The sequence below is a fragment of the Cricetulus griseus genome, unplaced genomic scaffold (assembly GCF_003668045.3).
Source record: "Cricetulus griseus strain 17A/GY unplaced genomic scaffold, alternate assembly CriGri-PICRH-1.0 unplaced_scaffold_11, whole genome shotgun sequence".
In the NCBI taxonomy this organism is placed as follows: Eukaryota; Metazoa; Chordata; class Mammalia; order Rodentia; family Cricetidae; genus Cricetulus; species Cricetulus griseus.
In genome coordinates this window covers 443,707-466,225 of record NW_023276820.1, presented here as the reverse complement: position 1 = coordinate 466,225, position 22,519 = coordinate 443,707, and the positions used below count along the sequence as shown (strand labels likewise).

Genomic DNA, 22,519 nt, shown 5'->3' with positions numbered 1-22,519 from the left:
AGTCTGTGTTTATGAAGGCATATCGCCAATTCACATAGCATGATGAGGCCAGGAGCCATCTTAAAGTCTATTGCATTGTAAGTAATAATTGATAGTATCATTAATTTGGAGAAACTTTGTTATATAGCCTAGTCTGATTTGGTGATTTCCCCTCTCTGTAGATTTTGGGTTATTAATGTTTTTCATTCATTTTGACTGGAGAAATGTGTTTGTCTGTTATCTAAAGAGAATCATGCCCAATAACAGAATGTATTTCTGGACTCTGATCATCAAAATAATTTTTTTGTCACTAACTACAACGGGAATTCTGGGAAATTTCTCTCTGTTTTACTACTATCTAATCTGCTATGGAGACAGCAAATTAAAGACTGTAGATTTGATTCACATTCACCTAATGGCAGCCAACACCCTGATCATTCTCTCTAAAGGAGTGCCCCACACGATGGCAGCTTTTGGGTTGAAGCAGTTTTTAAATGATATTCAATGCAGATTACTTTTGTACATTGTAAGAGTTGGCCGCAGTGTGTCCATTGGCATCACCTGCCTCTTGAGTGTCTTCCAGGTGGTCACCATCAGTCAGAAGGAATCCTGTTGTAAGGATCAAAAAGTCAAAGCTGCTAAGTACATTGGCTGCTCCATTTCCCTTCTCTGGGTCTCATACATATTGATAAACTTCATTTTCTTGGTGAATCCACTCATGAAAAGGTATAGTAACAATGTGACAAGTAAACAAGATTTTGGACACTGCTCTACTGCAGGGCGGGATGGAATCAGTGACTCACTCTATGCAGCATTGGTGGTGTGCCCTGAAATCTGCTTTTCGTTGCTCATGGCCTGGTCTAGTGGCTCTATGATTGTCATTCTGTACAGACACAAGAAAAGAGTTCAGCACATCCGTAGACCTTGTGGTTCCAGCAGAACCTCCCCTGAGTCCAGAGCCACCCAGAACATCCTGGCGCTGGTGTCTACATTTCTGGCTTTTTATACTCTCTCTGCTATCTTACAAGGCTGTGTGGCTCTTTTGTCTAATTCTAGTTGGTGGCTGGTGAACATCAATCATGTCACTTCTCTGTGTTTTCCTTGTTTTGGACACTTTGTTCTTATGAATCATTACTCCATGCCTAGTCTCAGTTTGGTCTGGATAAGGAATGTGAACACACTCATTCTTCAGTATGTTAATTATATAATTTTTACGATATCCAGTTGTTTAGTCTCCCATCTCCCTCACAAAGTCAGTGCAGAAAGTTAAGTAGGTAGTGCCCTGTCCTTTAAGTATTAATGTAAATGACATGTCTCAGAGTTTTGTCAGCTGGTTGAATTGGCTGTCCACATTAGCCTTTCCCACTGTATGAGGAAGATTTCACTCTTCAACTTTCAGCTTTGTCTAGCTGATGTATAAAAGAACTAGCAAAATTGTTCTCAATCAAGCTACCCTTCTTCTGGCTTTCATTTGTCCAGGGCATGCTGAGTGTTGGTTACTTCACAGAAATCTCATGGGTCATAAAGTCCTTCTGCAAAGAAAACTAATACAGTGGCTGGCCTGGAAGTTGTACTTCAGGAGTCCCTGTCTATTTACCACTGTTCATGTCTTCAGCACTACCAGTAAACTTCTTCAGCCATAACTTCCTACATACCCTACTTTCAGCTGCTGTAGAGACAATCACATGGGCTTGCTCTGAAGCTTGTACCAACAGTCTTCAACAACATCTCCAAACAGAGCATCTCCCCCAGACCACTTAGTGAAAAACTATTTTCAATATTTTACCTCATACAGAAATTGAGTGGAAATAAATGGTGGTCTCAATGTTATCTTTATTTTTGGCCAATATTTCTGAGAAATTTTGAATCTATGTTCATCAGCACGATTAGAATATAAGTTTCTGTTTTATTATTGTGTTTTTACCTGGTTTGACAGCAGTATAATGTGGACTTCAATAAAGTTTGGAAAATATTTCATGCATACATTATAAAAATCGATTTTGAGGTTCTTCACAACAATAAATAGAACTGATATATGTCCCAACATTTACCCTCATGGAACTATGCCAAGAATACTCAATTTATTTCCATAGAAATTTGTGCCAACCTATGTATAAGCTGCTCTAGGTATGTGGAAATTTAGCCAACATTTATATCCATGAATATATAAATCAATAATCAAATTTGTGCTTATACATAAAATGGTATACTCATAAACTATTGTGAAACATGAAATCACAAAATTGTAGGAAAATTGAAAAATTTATAATGAATAATATTAAGCCAGGTCTTACAACTGAGAAGACAAAATACATGTTGTCTTCCTATAAGGTGTGGATCTGCATATGTGTATAGTTGAGTGTAACTTTAATTTCAGGTTTTGAAAAAAGACAAAGAAAAATAATGTTAGGCAAAGGTAAGGAAACTAATTTATGAGTTATGGAAGAAGATATCAAGGTAATTATATTTTCTCTTGTAAACACTGCCATTTTTTCATCCTGTGGTGGATAAAGGCATAAAAATATATTTGGTAGAAACACTGTAAAACCATGAACAATGCTCCATGGCTTCATCTTAGCTTTCTGAAGTATGTAGATCTAAATTGAAATAAAATGAATTTGGACTTGGCCAAGTGTTCTTTTCTTTTCTACATTATTTATTTAAATTAGAAACAAAATTGCTTGACATGTCAATCTTCAATCCCTCTACCTTTCCTCCTCCCCTGGCCACTACTAATTCCCTACTCATCCCATACCCTTATGCTCCCCAGGGAGTGTGAAGCCTTCCAAAAGTGGTCTTCAGAACCTGCCATATCCTTTTTGATAGCACCTAAGCCCTCCCCCAAGTGTCTAGTCTCAGGGAGTAACCCTCTTTGTGGAATGAGTTCCGAAAGTCCATTCCTATGCTATGGATAAGTACTGATCTACTACAAAAGGCCCCAGAGATTTCTGATGCATCCTCACTGACACCCGCATTCATGAGGCATGGATCAGTCCCATGCTGGTTTTCCAGCTATCAGTCTGGGGACCAAGAGCTCCCCTTGTTCAGCTCATCTGTTTCTGTTTCACCAGCCTGGTATGGACTCCTTTGCTCATCAGTACTCCTTCTCTGGAACTGGATTCCAGTTCAGTTCATGTTTCACTGTGGTTCTCTGCTTCTACTCCCACCAGCAGCTAGAAGAAGGCTATATTATGGCATATGAATTAGACATCAATCTCATTATCAGGAGAGGGCATTGAAGGCTGCCTCTCCACTGTTGCTTAGATTGTTAGTTGGTGTCATCATTGTAGCTCTCCAAACATTTTCCTAGTGCCTGATTTCTCTTTAAACCTATAATATCTCCTTCTGTTATATTATTGCTTATCTTGCTCTATCTGTTGTTCCCCCAACTCAACCTCCCTGCCCCATCATGTGTTCCTCAAACCACATTTATGCCACTTTTTCATCCTGTGGTGGATAAGGGCATAAAAATGTAATTGGTAGAAACAGTGTAAAACTATGACCAATGTTCCATGGTTTCATTGTAGCTCTCTAAAGTATATAGATCTAAATAGAAATAAAATGAATTTGGTCCTGGCCAAGTGTTCTTTTCTTTTCTCCTTTTCTATTGAAATTAGAAACACAATTGCTTTACATGTCAATCCCACTTCTCTCTCCCTCCCTCTTCCCCTGCCTCCCCACTAACTCCCTATCCATCCCATGCCCTTTCTGCTCCCTAGCGAAAGTGAGTCCTTCCATGAGGGGGGTGAAGAACTGTGGATGGAATGTAAAACGAAATCAAAAAACAAAAACAGAGAAAACGAAAATTAAAATTTAGGTTATTTTATGAACACATGTCATAAGGAGTGGGTCAATAGGAAAGGAAATGAGAGCAGATAATCAATTCCAGACTTGATTAAAATACATATGCATGTATAAATCACTCAGATATCTTAAGTAATAAAGGTTAAATAAAACCTCTAAAAATGGAGAATGATGGTTTGTGTTGGAAGAAGTCAGTGAAGTGTGGAATCCAAAGGGGCAGAGGGACTTCTCTTACTTTTACACGAATATGACCTCTAAGATTCTAGCACCTTCCACAGGAGACCCAGTCATCAATCAGGGATCATGAAAATTCAATGCCTCTCCTTAACACCTTATTCCACAGGGTAAATACACAAGGAACCCAAAAAATGTCTTTGCCAAATAACAACTAAAAATTTTGTTTATGGTCTAGTCTCTCACACCTGGTGCTGTCCTTGTCACTGAAGGTGTAATGAAAATTACAGCTCTGGAGGGAGGTGAGGTCACAGAGTCACAGACCTCTACATCACCCTTGTTCTAACTCTCCCACACTGAGGCTTATTAATGACTCTGGATCTGCACGTTGAACCAACCAACATGCGGAGACAAGAAGCCAGGTGAGTACTGTGTATTTCAGTCTGAGTGGTAAACTTAGAAAAAACAGAGGCCTGAGCAACTGTTCATGTCTTGTATGGGATCTTGTGTAGAAACAGATCCATGGACTAGACAAAATGCACAAGAATAAATTGTATAGCTAAGACATGAGCTAGACAGATCCAAGTTTCCCAACCTTGTATCCATATTATTTCTTAGTATAATCTATGTTTTCCATGGATTGTGAGAGTGAATAAGACAAGGATAATTCAGCCCAAATCACTATCAGTTTAAGGTTTTTATTAATACGTCAATGTGATAATTCACCACACCTTTAATATTGTGGAGACTATGTCTTCAATAATAATCATTTTGAGCTTATTTCACTATGGTTTCATGTCATAGAAAACAGTATAATGAAAATTAATTCGCAAACATCCCATAGAAGAGCAGGCTGTGACTGTGATTGTGGACTATAGTAGCAGTACCTGAATACCTAGTGAATGGCATTTATTGATATTGGAACACAGAGCCTTGTTCATGGTCCACCAGGGTTCTATCCCTTGGCTAAATATGCATTAACACTTAGCATGATCAATACTAACACTGGGAGGCTTTAATGCTCACACTGGACAAGATTAGAGATTTTACATTCTTCTCATTGCATTATATCATTTTAAATGCCTACATCTGTGTGAATTCATTATACATTTCATTCTAATGTTGTTCTTAATGTAAGAATTAGCAAATATGACAGATGTGTTTTTAAAATCCTTTAATCACAGAACTTTTCTGGATGAGAAGGCACATCTCTGTAAACTTGAACTCAGCATGGTCTATATAGTGAGTATGGAGACAGTCAGAGCTAGATACTGGTGTCCAGTTTTGTAAAACAATAATATCGGGGCATAGAGGCAGGCAGATCTCTGTGAGTTCGAGACCAGCATGGTCTCCAGAGACACTGTCAGGATAGGCTCAACAGCTACACAGAGAAACCCTGTCTGCAAAAACCAAAATAAAAGAAAACAAAATAATAGTAAAGAGTACATGCATGCTGAATTTTAAAAGTAATATTTTAGCAACTTAGTATACATCACATGGTATTGGCTACTAATCACATATTAGTGTTTCCTTTTATAATTTCTACAGATTTAATGGTGTTAGTAATTCCTCTGTGTACCTAGCATATTCTTCATCCCCAAACTGTTAGCATATTCATATTTTTGGTGGCATCATATATATCAGGTCCATTCTGTAATTCTGAAACAAAACTGGAAGAAGAAATAGTTTTATGTCACGTAAGACCATACTGAAAACAATGCCCCCAGATGCAGTGGAATTTGAGTTTACTTAAGAATTAATCCATCATGTAAATGTTAAAACTTATTTGTTTCATATATTTCTTTATTTTGTGTTAATGTCTGTATTCCCTGTATGTAAATATGAGCACTGTGAGAATTCAGTGCTTTCAGAGGCCAATAGATGATGACGAAAGCCCCTGAAACTGGAATTTCAGGCAGATGTAAGGCACCCTATAGGTTCTGCAGACCAAAATGGGATCCCCTGCAGACACCAGCACATTTTTCCTCAGCACTGAGCATCCTCTATATTTACAGCACAAGACATACAGTAGTATACCAAAAACATGAACAGAAATCAAATGAGAAACACAAACTACAAAGAAGGGTGCAGTATGCTGCAGATCTCCCATCATGGTTTTGAAAGAACAGCCAGAGGTGACCGTGTTTCTGTAACAATTTTTATGTTCAAGTCTTCGCAATGTTCACTGTGACTCTAAGCAACTTTTGCTTTAAAGGGTCCCAAGTCCTTGTGATTCTTACTTTAGCCCATTACACTGGAAATACTGGTATTGTCTAGAATCTACAGTTTTAAGAAGGTGAAAAACTGAGCTCATGGCTGTAACTCATACATTGTCATGGCTGTTTTACACTTACACTAGCCATATTTAAATCACACAGTTGTTCTTTCCATTATTCACTTACCACTTTATAGAATTTTAGAAAGTGAATGTTTTCATTTGAGAATGCAAGATGTCCATGGATCTAAACAGTGTGATCACACTCTATCTTTTGTGCAGATCTATAACCAGTATAATCACACTCTACCTTCTGTGCAGAATCCTGTAACCAGTGTGGTCACACTCTACCTTAGTGCAGAATCCTACAATTGTAAAGGCAAAGGTCCATGTGCATTATCAGATTTTTCTTAGTGACCTCACTGATAAAGCATGAAAGTAGTTTCAGGCTGAAGTTGATGCTGGTACCTGTCTCTTCTGTTTAACATTGCTCTTACTTCCCTACAACAGATGCAGTAGGATCCCAAATACTTGGCAAGAAAGTGGAATAGATTCCTCTTGTTCATTGTCATTCAAGGAGTCTCCAACACCACAACAGCTCTTACAATGAACCATCTTGTCATTAATTTAATTTCCTTCCACACATATGTGGCAGGGTAGGTGTGGTGGCATGAATTTCCTAGAATGTTCCTGGCCTCTCAGCAAGGTAATGATGCAGGGTAGGTGGAACTTTTAACACTTTCCAGAGACACTGGGTTTTCATTTGTCTCCTGTTGAACACTGACTGTCTTAAAAGGTGTTATAGCTGATCCCTGCACTCCAGAAAGATGGTCCAACCCCTTAACAAGGCAAGTGTAAACCAAACTTGAAGGCAGGGACAAGGGGAGTTGATACTGCCACACCTGAGGTAGGTGGCCAGAGTCTCTCAGAATAACCTGCTACCACTCAAACCCAGATTCAGTCCTTGAGTTGGTCGAACCCAACATCTACGGCATCTAGAACCTCATGCTTGAGCTTCTGAAGGGACTTGTCCTCTGCAACAATACTTAGAGTATCTCCAAGACTTGTGGACCTGCCACAGAATACCCAGAGGAATTCCAGTGAGGATCCAGAGATAATGGTTTACCAGAAACCAGAGGCTTTAACCAGACCAGTGACTCAAGGCAATGAACATTTGCTTAAAATACCTTCTCATAGAGGATCGTTTTAATCCTCTTATGGGTCCCATTACCGTTTTCTGGGCTTGCCACAAACTAACTCCCACATTAAAATTTAAAAGCTAAGAAACTACAACGACACAAGGTTTACTGTGATGCTTCTCAGCTTGTATTTCCTCACATAATAGAATACTTTCAATTTTCTGATATATCCATTCTCTAGGGTTTGTCTCCAGTGCACAAATGAGGGAAACTGCTATTATTGGTACTTCCCACGGTCATCAGTTTGTTTTAAATTCTTTATATTCCAACATAATTGCACAAGCTGACTATCATTACATGGCCGAATGGTGAGTGGAGCAATCACACCCTTCCTGTGGCTTCTTGGTTCAGCCTGGTACTAATTCACACCTGCTTCTCCCTACATTTTCAGTGGAATCTCACACTTTTTGAGAGGGTTTAAACACATTCTCCTGAGGGAATAGAATAGAATATTGTGTCTTGAGAGTCTTCTCCGAGTGCACTGATGGGCTGTCTAATCCAGGGCCACTTTCTTGTCATTTAAATGTTAGAATTCTGATTGGTGACACATTATCCCAAACATAGTTTCAACAGAGATCGTGAAAATTCCTGCATTAGATATCATTCTTCAGATGGTGACATTAACCTTACGATTTCAGCTGACATATTTCTGTGGGCTATCATCCCATTGAATGTCCACAGTGCTCTAACAGTTGTAACCTAAGTATGTACATATCTGTGTTTCTTCCTTTCAGACCCCTCCATAATTTTTGTCCCCAGAGGATCCACTCCCCATCCCTCTCATTTCAGAACAGAACATCCAACAAGTGACATAATCCAACATGACAAAATGAAATGCAATAAACAAGACAAACCCCTCACACTGGTGCTGGAAAAACCAACCCAACAGGAGAAAATGAGTACCAAGAGAAGTGAAAATGCTCAGAGATATACCCATTCCTGTAGCTAACACTGCCAAAAAATCACCAAACTATTAACCATAATATATAAGCATAGGATTTGAAGAGGTCCCCTACAGGTTCTGTGTTGTCACCTCAGTCCTTTGAATTCATATGTGCTGTTTTCAGTTGATTCAGTGGCCCATGTATTCTTCTTCTCCTCCAGACCCTGTACCTTTTATTATCTTTCTGTCCTCTTTCCACAGGATGCTCTGTGCTCCAAGCAGACAACCCTAATGAAGACCTCCTATTAAGACTATTTCTCCACATAATGTCTTACTGTGGGTCCTTCTCTACACTTTTCCCCATGTGCTCCTAGAGGAGCCTTTCTAATCATGACCGGACAAGGTATCATTCTATGAATCTGACAGAATATCATTAGTAAATTTTCCATTGATTTTTCTCTAGACCATTCATGTTTGATTTTTCCATGGGGGATGTAGCTATTCTTCTGTGGTTCTGGCCATCCAAGCTCTTTCAGGTATAGCCTCCCTCTAGTGGAGTGGGCCTCAAGTTAAAGCAGCCACTAGTTGTCAACTCCCAGAAGTTATCCTACACCATTGCCATAGCACATCTTGCAAGCTTTTCAGTTTCAGGAGGTCCCATTCATTAATTGTCCATCTCAGTGTCTATGCTTTTTGTGTTATGTTCAGAAAGTGGTCTCCTGTGCCAATGTGTTCAAGAGTATGTCCCACTTTCTCTTCTAAGAGTTTCCTTGTGGTTGGATTTATGTTGAGGTGTTTTGATTCATTTGGGCTTAAGTTTTGAGCTTGGTGACAGACAGGAGCTATCTGCAATCTTCTACATGTCAGGAACCAGTGATGCCAGCAACTTTGCTGAAGATGCTTTCTTTTTTCCATTGTGTAATTTGAGCTTCTTTTTTTAAAAAGGTGTTCATAGAAGTGTGGAGCAATATCGGGGTTTTCAATTCAATTCCATTTGTCTATCTGTCTGTTTTTGTAGCCAAATCCAAGCTATTTTCATTACTATAATTCTATAGTAAAGCTTGAAGTCAGAGATGGGTCTGTCTCTGGAATTTCCTTTATTGTATAGGGTTGTTTTGGATATCCTGGGTTTTTTGTTTTTCCATATAAATGTGAGTGTTGTTCTTTCAGGTCTTTGAAGAATTGTGCTTGGATTTTTATGGGGATTGAATTGAATCTGTAGATTGTTTTTGGTAAGATTGCCATTTTTCTATGCTGATCCCAGATATCCGGGAGATTGGGAGATATTTCCATTTTCTAGTATCTTCTTTATTTCCATTCTTTAAAGACTTAAAATTGTTGTCATACAGGTCTTTCACTTGTTTGATTAGAGTTATGCTAAGTTATGTTACATTGTTTGCGACTATTGTGAATGGTGATGTTTCTCTGAATTCATTCTAAGCCTGTTTTTCATCTATAAATAGAAAGGCTACTGATTCTTTTGAGTTATTCTCATATCTTGCCAATGTACTGAAGGGGTTTAACAGCTGTAGGGGTTCCCTTGTGGTAATTTTTGGGTCACTAATGTAGACTATCTTATCATCTGCAAATAGTGAAAGTTGGACTTCATCCTTCCAATTTGTTTCCCATTGATCCCGTTTTGTTGTCTTATTTCTTTAGCTAGAAATTCAATTACAATATTGAAGAGATATGGGGGAGTGTGGACAGCCTTGTCTTGTTCATAATTTTAGTGGAATTACATTGATATTATCTCTATTTAGCGTGATCATGGCTAATGGCCTGCTGTATATGACCATTAGTGTGTTTAGGAATGTTTCTTTCATACATGAACGCTCCAAGATGTTTATCACAACTGGGTGTTGGATTTTGTTGAAGCCTGTTTTAGCACCTAATGTGATGATTATGTGGTTTTTCTTTTTCAGTTTGTTTACATCGTAGATTACATTGGCAGTTGTGTATGTTCAACCATCCCTGCATGTCTGGTAGAAGCCTACTTGATCATGGTGGATGATTTTTCTGATGTGTTCCTGGATTTGATTTGCTAGTATTTTATGGAATATTTTTGCATTGATGTACATGAGGGATATTAATCTGTATTTGTGTTTCTAAGTTGTATCTTTGTGTGATTTGTATACTTGGATTGTTTTATACTCTTAAAAAGATTTTGGCAATGACCATTCTGATCCTATTGTGTGGAACAATATGAAGAGTATTGTTATATCTCATTGAATTTATCATAGAATTCTCCTTGCCCTGGGCTGTTTTAGTTTGGGAGACTGGATAGATGTCTAAGAGACCATGAATGCCTGCTAAGAGTACTATACCCAGCAAAGGTTTCAGTCTCAATTAATTTATATTGTCAAGCTTTGTCTTTATAATGGATCACACACCTGAATTTAAAAACTGAAACGCAGTTATATGCGGTAACACACACTTGTAATACCAGCGTATGGAGGCAATGCGATGGGGGGGGGCGGGTTAAAAATCTGTTAGTCCTTGGCCAGTTTGATCTACAGAGGAAGTTACAGCATGGCCAAGGATACAAAATAAATAAATACACACACCTATAGTTAAATTCATAAAATAATACCCTAAGTAAAGGAAAATTGAAACAAATAAATAGAAATATACAGATCATACCCAAAGTGTTTAGGGATAGACTTTAACATTATGTACAACATTCAAAACACAAAAAAGGAACTGACCCAGATACTAACAGGTCACAATACATGAAATTAAAAAAGTTTATGAACAGCACAGCAACTTACCAGAAGGGGACACAGAGAGTCTGGAGAAATTTGAGAAAATCTTTCTCAACTATACTTCAGATAAGGAGGTAATACCCAGTATTTACAAAACATTATGGAAACTCAATATCAAGGAAACAAAATGCCAATTTACAAATGTGTTAATGAATTGAATATATTTTACTAAGAAATACGGATTTCCAAAAATGGTTTTAAAATGAGTTTATATCCTCTCCATCAGGAAATTTAGATTATTTTATGAACACATGTCCAATGGAGTGGGTCTATCAGAAAGGAAATGGAAGGGGATAATCATTTTTAGAGTTGACTAAAACACATATTCCTGTATAAGACACTCAAAGATTTCAAGTATAAGTGTTAAAAAATCTTCAAATAATTAACAATGTTGGTTTCTGTTGTAAGAAGTCAGTGGAGTGTGGAATACAAAGGAGCAAATGGATGTCTCTCATTTTCACATGATTCTGAACTCTGAGATTCTAGTTCCTTCCCCAGGAGACCCCGTCATCACTCAGGGATCATGAAAACCCAATGCGTCTTCCTAACATCTTATCCCATTGGATAAATAACAAGAACTCTAAAATATCTCTGTTAATTAACAACTAGAAAAAGTTTCATATTTTAACTAGTCTCCCAGAACCAGTGCTGTCCTTGTCACTGAAGGGGAAAAGACAATTGCATTTCTGGAGGGAGGTGAGGTCACAGAGTCACAGAGCTCTACATCACCCTTGTTCCAACTCTCTCACAGTGATGTTTATTAATGTACCTGGATCTTTGCAATGAACCCATCAACCTGCAGAGACAAGAAGCCAGGTGAGTCCTGTGTATTTCAGTCTGAGTGGTAGAGTTAGCAAAGAAGAGAGGCCTGAATAAGTGTTCATGTGTGGTCTTGGGGTCTGCAATAAAAACAGATTGAACAGAGAATGCACAAGAATAATTGCCTAGTGAGAGTGAGTTAAAAAAGATTCAAAATTTCCTAACCTTGTCTGCATTGTTGTTTTTTTATTATGCTATAAGCCCCCCACTCATTTTGACTGTGAGTAAGAGCAGCATAATGCACCAATTTCCTGAATGTGCTCAGGGTTGTGGTAATAAGTCAATATGATAATTAACCTCAGCTTCCATGATGAGTGGACTATATCTTCAGTATTAATTTTGAGTTCATTTTATCATTGTTTCATGTCATAATAAAGACTAGAATGGAAACTTATGGGGCACACATCCCTGGGAAGAGCAGCATGGGACTTTGTTTGTGGACTCACATGTATTCATATGTGACATTCCTTCTTTTGCTTTGTTATTGAAGAAGTGTCTAAATCAGTAGTGAATATCCATTTGTACAATAACTTGTTTGAGGCCTCTTTCTCTTGTACTGGGGAAGATTCAACGGAAGGGAAGGTGCAGTGTGAATATCAGGTAAAGACAGCTAGGACCAAATTTGTCCAGAGTTAATGTCCCTGGATTCATCATGCACTAATGTTAAGCAGAAACTGGTGTCATGACTTCACTCTCTGTTTATCCTTATTGATAATGGAATACAGAGCCTTGTGCATGGTAAGTCAGGGTTCTACACTTCAGCTTAATTTGTGTTCATTATTAATATGCTATATCTCACTTGACAATTTTTATGGTTTCACATTCTTCCGGTTGCACTTTTTTTTTTTGTTCTCAGATGCCTCTTTTCTATTTGAATTAGTCATACATTTCATTGTAATAGACTCATCAATATACAAATCAACAGATTAGTCAGGTGTATTTTGAAAACCATTAATCAAAGCACACGATAGGCAGAGGAAGGAAAATGTCTTGAATTCAAGATCAATATGTTCAACATAATGAATTCCTGGACAGTCAGAGGTACACACAGTCAGCGAATCACAAACAAACAATTAAAAAGGAGCAAACACTTTCTGACTTTTAAAAGACATTTTTGGAAACTTAATATTTTCCTCATGCTATAATTTGTTAATTGTTCATTAGTGTTTAATATTGTAGTTTGTAAGATTAATATTGTTAGTATTTTCTGTGTAGTACTTATTATAGCCTTTACTCTTGCAATGACATCAATTGCATCTTTCTTTGGCATCAAGAAAATCAGGTCTATCTAGTCTTTGTGATATCAAACTAGGGGTCAAGGCAGTTTTCTGTCAGGTCAGACTACCTTGAGAAAAATGTACTTTACTAAAATCTCCGAAGCACTGGAAATTGACATTTGCCTATGAAATAAACTTTCATGTCTAAGAGAAAACTTATTTTTACAAAGATTTGTGTATCTATGCTCATATTGTGTGAGTGTGTTTTCATTGCATGTAAATATGAGCACTATGAGAATGCAATGCGCAGAATACAGTAGACTGTGACAGAACTCCATGGAATTGGAGTTATTGGGAATTGTGAGATACCATGTGGGTTCTGCAAACCAAACCCAGATTCACTGCAGCAGCAAGATAATTTCCTTACCACTGAACCACTTTTCTAGTCCCACACAATGGAAACTTTTCATGGTAAGAATCATACAACAGGGTACAAGCAAAGTGAACATAAATCAAGAGAGGAGCACAAACTGTTTAGAAGGCTATAATGGGTTTGAAAACATCTCTCATGGCTTTGACCCAGACTGAGGTGACTGTGTTTGTGCCACGCTATGCATGTACAAGTCCTTGTAGTATTCACGTTGACTCTAAGCACTCTTTGGATTTAAAGAGCCCCATGACCTTGTGATGTGAATCTTAGTTGCGTTCTTGACAGTGGAAATAATGCTACTGTGTAGATCATCCAGTTTTAAACATCAAAGAAGATTTCAAACTGAGAGTATTACAGTGAGTCCTACATTGTCATCAATATTATCCATGCTTTAAATTATATTTAACTCACAAAGTTATATTTTCTATTATAAACTTAGTTCTACAAAATATTAAACAGTGACTATTTTCATGTTACTTAGAGGATACCAATGGATGTGACCAGCATGACCACACTCTACCTTCCTGTGCAGATCCCATTAGATGTAAAGAGAAATATCCATCAGCAGATTGGGCTCAGTGACCTTATAGTTCTAAGCATAAGATGGTTCTCACACTGTATTTGACTCTGGTTTCTGTTCCTTTTCTTCAACATTGCTTCTTACTTAGCTACAATGAATGCAGGTGATTACCCTAATAATCTGTTTTCAAACAAGTGGAACAGATTGCGTTCAAGAAGTGTCAAAGGCTACAACAGCTTTTGAAACATACTAACTTGTCAACAGTTGTAATTTTTTGCATCTTCACAGATGTGGCAGCACAGGGTCACCAGCATCAATTTCCTTGAAATGTTCCTGGCCTGGCAGCAGGTAATAAACCCTAGGTATGTAGTCCTTTAAAAAGGCTTTCAGGGATACTGGGTTTTCATTTGTCCCATGTTGAATAGTGTACATGTGAAGAAAGTAATTGCTGGCCCCTGAACTCAGAGTCATGTTCCCACCCTTCACCATAGGCAATGATAAACAAATCGTGATGGCAAGGCCACACCTAACCCTGAGGTAGGTGACCATAGTGGACCAGACTGACCACCTCCTCTATAATTTAGGTCCAAAGCTAAACCTTGAGTTGGCCCACTCTAACATCTACCCATGTAGGATCTGCTGGGGTTTGTGAAGGGACCAATCCTATGAAAGAATACCCACAGGATCACCAAGACATGGAACAGCCACAGGATAACCCAGAGGAGTTCCATGAAGATCCTGTGATGATGGTGTACCAGAAACCAGAGGCCTTGAACCAAAGAAGTGACCCCTTGCAATGATCATTTGCTGGTAAAGCTGATAGGACACGGTGGCCCCCAGTGACACCAGCACAAACGAAATGCAGATGGAAAGGCAGGAAAGGAAAAGCTGAGACGTATTTTTTCCTTGTGTTTTGTTCTTCTAATTGTTTGTGGACTTGTTTTCATTGTTTTGTTTTCTTTTGGGGGGGCACTGCAGGTGTGAGGGTAGAAAATGAGAGACTGGGGGATAAGCGGAGTTGGGGTGTGTTATGTGAAATGCCCAAAGAATCAATAAAGCAATGATTAATAGGATGAAAAACAAAACAAATCCATGACATAGTACTTATGTGTATATTCATCAGAAGAAACAGCAGAAGCATCATTGAAAAACATATTTCTGATACTCTTCTGATGACATTTTCTGTCATCTTTGAGCATATATTTATAATAGTTTTATAAATACTGAAAGATTTTGGTTGGGATATTAGTCTTTAACTGTGATTCCATGAGTTTTACTGTAGACATTAGCAGCCATCCCAGAAACTAACCTAAACCAAACTCAGTTTCTTTTTATTTTTATTTGTTCATTTTCAAATAAGGAAAGAAAACTCACACCCATATATATCATGGAAATTTTGCAAGGGAAAATACATTTAGAACCCAGGAGATGAAGCATGAGGCAATATTTTAGATTTCCAGGGCCTACTTGTGTGCTGGCATGTTGAACTCTATACTGTGTCTGTATTAATTAGTAGATCAAGGACTGTTACTGAGATCGTGTCGGTGGCCTGCAGGTAGAAGCTCTCAAGACTATTACTGAAATATAAATTCAACTTTTTTCATAATAAAAATAAATTTCTTTTGTTTTTATCCTAAAAGCTATGATTATTAGAATTTTAGTTTGTATTTGTTTCATGTGAACAGATATGACCAGTTTTCCAGAGTGTAGTAACATTCAAGGATATTACCAGGCTATGAGGTTCTTGTTTGACACAGAATTATATCCATATTTTGTATGCTACCTAATTTTCTTTACTTATTGTCATTTTAATTATCTTTTGTTTTATGGTTACTAATTTTTAATGAACTTAAAAATTGCATGTTGCTTTTAGGCTTTTTCCAAGTTAGTATTTTGATAAAACCATTCCCAAATTTTCCCATTTGTCTACACATAAAGCAGGTTATAAGATCCCTGCATATATCTTCTTTGTTGTAATCACGTATGGACATTAATTGTCTTATCTTTAATGGCCTCTTTTACAGAGGCTCTTTTTAATCCTCTTCTGAGTCGCAGTCTGGGTTTTTGTGCTTGATACACACCAACTCCCACATAATCACACATTTCAAAAATTATAAGCTAAGAGGCAACATCGAGACACAGTGTATACTATCAATACTTCTTGGCCAATATTACCTCACTTATTATAATACTTCCTATTTTCTGCTCTAACCATTCTCTTTGGTGTGATCTGATCCAGTGCCAGAGCATGGAGAAAGGGAAACTTACACTATGGGGTACTTCTTGGTTCTCAGCTAATCTATCCACTTTGTTTTATCCTTTTCAGACTTAAAGATACTCTGGTAATTCTGTCCTGGTCCTTGGTACTCCAATTGATTGTCTCTGTGTGGATGCTTAGAGAGGAGCAATGGTGCCCTTCCTGAGGCTTCTAGGTTCAGAGTGTTAATGATAAAAACTGCTCTGCCTACTTCTTTAAGTTGACCTTACACCCTTTATGAAGTCTTCAGAGCTGGTCCTCTGCAGGAATTGAGTATTAAGTCATCAGAGGCTTGTCCCACTGCACGGATGGGCTGTCTAACCCACTGTCTTCTTTCCTACTGTTTCCACTCTAGACTTCTGAGTGGCACCTGAATATTCTAGACACAGTGTCTATAGACACAATGAACATTTCTCTATTAGATATCATTCTTAGGATAGTGACCTTCTCCTTGAAATTTCTGCTGATTTATTTTGACTATTACTAGTCTGTTGAGGATTCTGTTGGATTTACACCCATTGGATATTGCCTAAATGGGATTGTATGTGTGTGTCTATGTGGTATTACTTTCCATATGATCAAGATTTAAATTAGTAAGATAAGTTGCCACTGAAAGCATAACTTGGATACATATTATGCACTTAGTAGAATTTTCTTATGAATAATTGTATATATATATATATATATATACACACACACACACACATATATATATATATATATATATATATATATTCTGAATGCTACTATAATTTTTTCATTACTCATGTTTGAATTTTAGATGAGATGGACATTAATAATTGGTGTCTGCTCAGTTTCTACTTGTCATTCATGTTGTCTTCTCTTATTCCATAGCTCAAAAATATAAGTAATTATTCATTGTCCTACATTATGCTTAGGTGGTAGTGGCTGAGGCCATTAGTCATCTTATAGTCACATGCATTAGAAGTAATAATTTCTCCTCTCATTTACTTGGAAACATTCTTGATTGTAGTCTAGACTGAGATGGTATGCATGAGATCCAAGAAACATTTCAATTCAGCATGTCAGTATTTCTTTGGATTACTAATTCTTTTCATTCATTTTGACCAGAGAAATTGCTTTGGCAATTTACTAAAGAAAATCAACCCCAGTTGCAGAATGTACTTCTGGACTCTGACCATCAAAATCATTTTCTTGTCACAAACTACAACTGGAATTGTGGGAAATTTCTCTCTTCTTTACTACTACATGGTCCATTATGGAAAAGGCACAATAAAGGCCACAGAGTTAATTCTCATGCACCTAATGGCAGCCAATGCCTTGACCATTCTCTCTGCAGGAGTGCCCCACACAATAGCAGCTTTTGGTTTGAAGCACTTTTTAAATGACTTTGGATGCAGATTAATTTTGTACATTCAAAGAGTTGGTCGGAGTGTGTCCATTGGCACCACCTGCCTCTTGAGTGTCTTTCAGGCCATGACCATCAGTCACACACAATTCTGTTGTAAGGATCTGAAAGTCAAAGCTTCAAAGTACATTGGCTTCTCTGTTGCCCTCCTCTGGATCTTTTACACGTTGATAAATTTCATTTACTTTGTGTACCTGTTTCTCAAGAGGAATGTTAAAAATACGACAATAAAACGTGATTTTGGATACTGCTCCACTGCAGGGCGCGATGAAATCAGTGACTCATTCTATGCAGCGTTGGGGGTGTTCCCTGAAATCTGCTTTTCTTTGCTTATGGCCTGGTCCAGTGGCTCCATGATTGTTATTCTATACACACACAAGAAGAAGGTTCAACATATCCTTAGCACCCATGGTTCCAGAAGAACCTCCCCTGAGTCCAGAGCCATCCAGAACATCCTGGTCCTGGTATTTATCTTTCTGGCTTTTTACACTCTCTCCTCTATCTTACAAGGCTGCATAGCTCTTTTGTATAATCACAGCTGGTGGCTGGTGAACATCACTCGCCTTACTGCTTTGTGTTTTCCCTCTTTTGCACCCTTGGTTCTTATGAATCATTACTGCAGACTACCTAGACTCAGTTTTGTCAGAATACGGAATATAAATCACTGATTTTTATTTTGAGTAACCATTACTATCACAATATTAGTGGATGAATTTTGGGAAGTAGTTGCTTACCATTTAACTATTAACCAAAATGGTGCCTCTGGGTGTTCTGTCAGCCGGTTAAATTAAGTGCCTATCTGAGCTCATCTCATTGTATGAGTTTTACATTACTCCTCAACTTACAACTCCCAGGCTTTTCTTTGTCTGGCTGATATACAAAGAATGCAGCAAAACAGCTCTCAATATAGCTGTCTTTTTGTGTCTTTCATTTTGCCAGGGCATCCTGGGTGTTTGGTTGTTTCACAGGGTTCTTGTGGTTTCTAAAGTCTAAGGGCAAGGAAAACTGAAACTATGACTGGCAACTGAGTTGTGTTCAAGTGACTGTTGCTCATTCACAAGTATTCAAGCCTGCTCCCGTACTAGAAAATATCTTCAGGTAAATTTTCCCAAATACCCCAATTTCAGCTGTACTAGAGATAATGAGTTTGGTTTACTCTGAAGCTTGTAGCAACAGTCCTCAACACAGTCTCAAAAAAGACCCTCTTCCTTACCACACAGTGAAAAAGAATAATGAATATCTTCCATTTCATACAGAAACAGATGGAAATGACTGATGGTTTTGATGTTATCTTGACAGTTTGCCAATATGTTTTGAGAAATCTCGTATCTATGTCCATAGTGGAGATTTTTTCTGTCAATTTCCTTCGTTGTTGCTGTGATGTGAGCAGATTTGTCACTATTGTAATGCTGTTTTCATCAAAAGAGTTTGGAAACCTATTAATAGATCATTGTGGAAATTGGCTTTTTGATACTTAAAAAACTAAAAATAGGAATACAAAATGATGCAACTCTTCCACTCCTGGGCATATACACCCAGAGAGCTCCATATTCTTCCATATTCGTATTCCATTTTTATTTCTGCTATGTTTACTATAGCATGGAAATGGAGCCTAACTAAATGCACATAAACAGATAAATCCATGATATAATCTGAGATCATGTACAAATTGGAAAATTCACATATAGTGAAAGATTAAATCATAGAACATATAGGATAACTGATATATCTTTACTGTATGATAATAAACTTGGTCACAGTATCTCATGTTGAAAAAAATCACATGTTCTTATTCAATTTGCTATCTCTAAAGTCATAAATACTTTTATCACATCCAGCATTCTTGATGAAATGACAAGAGATACAAAGAGAATCCCTCAGCACAATAATGGATACTTACTACAAACCTTCAACCAAGTGTTGGACCCAAGATTATTATACAGAGGACTCACAGGTGTGCTGACCACAGCTGGTGATGTTTAACCTTCAAAAGTGTCCACAAAGTCTCTAAATAATACCAATGTTGGGAGATATCATTCAAAACCCAAGTCTTTGAAAGTATTTTCTATTTGATTCATATCAGTAACAGAACAATGTGGGGAAAGCATCAAACATTAAGGACTATACATGAGTGTAAAAACTGTAATTACCTGGGGAATACTGGACAATTGCATATCTGAGTAGGAAAAATGTGCTCCCCAAAATGATGAAGACCCTAGGTGTCAAAGGCATGTATTAGTGTCATAGAGGAGTTACAAATGCCTGAAACTTTATAGCAAAGCACTAGTAGGCAAACACAGAGGACATGGCGTTTTGTCTAACATGTTTGGATTTGGAGGATGTACAGAACAAGAGTATGGAAGACACAGATGATTGACAGTGGACTCAATACTAGTGAGGTCACTGCTAAGGAGTCTAAACTAATAAAAACAGTCAGTCACTCATAGAGTTTGCAGGGTGGAAAAGGGACTAATTAGAGACTACAGAGGTATGATAAGATGTAGTGGATTTCTGGAACTCTCTATGGTAGAAAGATATTTGATGTAGGGTGTTGAAAATGTTTTCACAATGACTCTGTAAGACCACTGCAAGGGCGTGTTCAGGGTGACATAGGGGAGGTTTAGGAGTGAGGAGCATGCATGTGGAAGCCCCCTTCCGTTTCGTCTTCGGCTTGCTATACTTACTCCTGCAAAGCTGGTTGCCCAGATTGCTCTGTAAGTACGGCTTCCCCCAATAAATACCCTTATATATTTACCTGACTTCATATTTGTTATTTCCTCTTTATCTGGTGTCAGAAGTGGTATCTTGCAAACCTAGGCCCCATTTGGGAGTTCCCGTGTGTCCCACAGGGACAGTGGATTAGCCCGCTGGGAAAGCCCCTCTCTCCATTCTTGCTTTGGGTTCTGCATGCGCCACAAGCGCTTTCCAACTGCCGCTGAGCCACTCAGAACAGATTGCCCAGCTGGGAGAATTCTACAGACTTCCCCACGGTTTTACTGCAGCAGTTTCTCCCTGCGTGCTTCTTTTCTGTGTCTCTGCAGTGTCAGATTACACACGGCAAGCTTTAGACACAGTAATAGCCATCAATGTACCTAGGCTTCTTCTAGAAGCTGATTTAGGACTTTTTGAGAAATTGTCAGATCCTGCCTTTGGAAGTGATCGTCTGTGTTGAGACCCATTTTTTGTGTAATTAATATGCTATAGGAAAGAAGATCTAGCTTCAGATGGGTGCCAATTCTCCTCTTATTGGTAGAGGAGATGAGTCCTTCCTTACCCCCTCGCTGGTTTTCAAATGCATAGTCACTTTTATTTTAATTACCTATATAATTATGCAAATATAATGGTATGTTTTAATTGTTTCAATATATTACATTAGAAAGAATTAAATAAGCTATATTCATAGTAATTACCGCTATCTTCATATTTGTAATGTGCTAAATTCATAGTGCTGATGATATATATGTATTTTTATGTCTGACCACATGCTATAGGATAAATATTCCCCAGGGAAGAATAGCATTTTCTTTATCTACACTCATTAATTACATGTAGCTGTCGATTCAGATGTGCAGCATTGTCAGATTTCCCATCTATGTTGGCATGGGAAATAGGGCTGTGGCTCTTCAGGCCCTGCTTTGAAAATGATAGTCTTGAAAATTCATGAATAAATTTAAGAGTGGCTCAAGTGGAGAAAATCCATGCCTGGTATTCTACATAGCTTACTAGTTTAATGGCTGATAAGATTATTGACATGGAAGAGATGATACTATTTTCACCATTCTAAACCAGTATAATTTAAAACTGCATCCTATATTTATTCTGAAACCTACAGGTATGAATAGGTCTCAGCCCATATCAGCAAACAGCATCAATTTGTAACAGATAGAGATCATTAGTACACAAGTGGTTAAACAGTAGTGAACAACTGGTTAAAATTCACAGAACAACTGACACTAGGGTGCCCACCCCCAATTTGATGTATCTACAACACAAGCCTGAAAGAAAGATTCAGAAACTTGTCAACAAAGGCGTGAAAATGTTGTCCTGAATCTGATCTAAAGTTTCTAGCACTTTCCACTGCAGAACCAAACATACTCCAGGGATCATGAAAGCATAAATCCTCTTCAAAACATCTTTTTCCATTAGAGATATCGATGAGAAACTCTTAAGTGTCTTTTTAATTAGCAACAGGAAAAGTCCCATAAATGATTTTGTCTCCCAAAGACACACTGTCAGTGCCAGTGCAGGTGACATGAAAAATGTTATTCTGAAGGGAGGTGAGGTCACAGAGTCTCAAACCTTTATCTCAGGCTTGAGCTACCTTCCTCTGCCACATTGCTCGTTCTTATGAGGTCAGAGTCTGTACACTGAACACACCACACTGCAGAGGTAAGAATCCAGGTGAGTGCATCTATTAAAGACATTGCTTCAGAGCCAGCAATGAAGAGGATTTTGCAAGTGCTCATGTGTGAAAATGGGAATCTGGGGTAGAAACAAATCTGTGTAACTGAGAGCTAAGGCCCTAGAATTATTAAATAGTTAAGAGGTGACTGAGGAAGAGAGAAGTTTTCCTAAATTTGTGATAGTCACGGTTGATACTTTTGTAATATAAGTCACCCACTGAGCATAACTGTGGGTACCATCAGGGTTTAATACAGCTCATCAGCTGAAGGATTGTGGTAATAAGGCAATTGATAAGTCATCTTACCTCATATGATGTACAATTTTGATTTACTTTGCAGGTATTATTATTATAGGTGAATTTACATTAGCTCTTGGGAATAGTAAGAATTAGAATGGAAAGATATGAAGCAAACAAACATGGAAAGAGCATGATGAGAATCTCATTTTGGAGTAATATATTTTGTGT

At 37.9% G+C, this 22,519-nt stretch overlaps 2 protein-coding genes across 2 annotated transcripts; both read left to right on the top strand.

Annotated features, from left to right (window-relative positions):
* The first annotated feature begins 232 nt into the window (after positions 1–232).
* LOC113838728 (vomeronasal type-1 receptor 4-like) lies at positions 233–14,802 on the top strand. Its single transcript, XM_027434276.1, has 5 exons — positions 233–1,170; positions 6,370–6,545; positions 7,553–7,679; positions 10,015–10,175; positions 14,636–14,802. The coding sequence occupies exons 1-5, from the start codon at positions 233–235 to the stop codon at positions 14,800–14,802; spliced, it is 1,569 nt and encodes a 522-aa protein (XP_027290077.1).
* Positions 14,803–17,399: 2,597 nt separating this feature from the next.
* Positions 17,400–18,317, top strand: LOC107977638 (vomeronasal type-1 receptor 4-like). The gene has a single exon (XM_027434280.1). It carries the CDS (start codon positions 17,400–17,402, stop codon positions 18,315–18,317), a length of 918 nt encoding a protein of 305 aa, XP_027290081.1.
* The last annotated feature ends 4,202 nt before the right edge of the window (positions 18,318–22,519 follow it).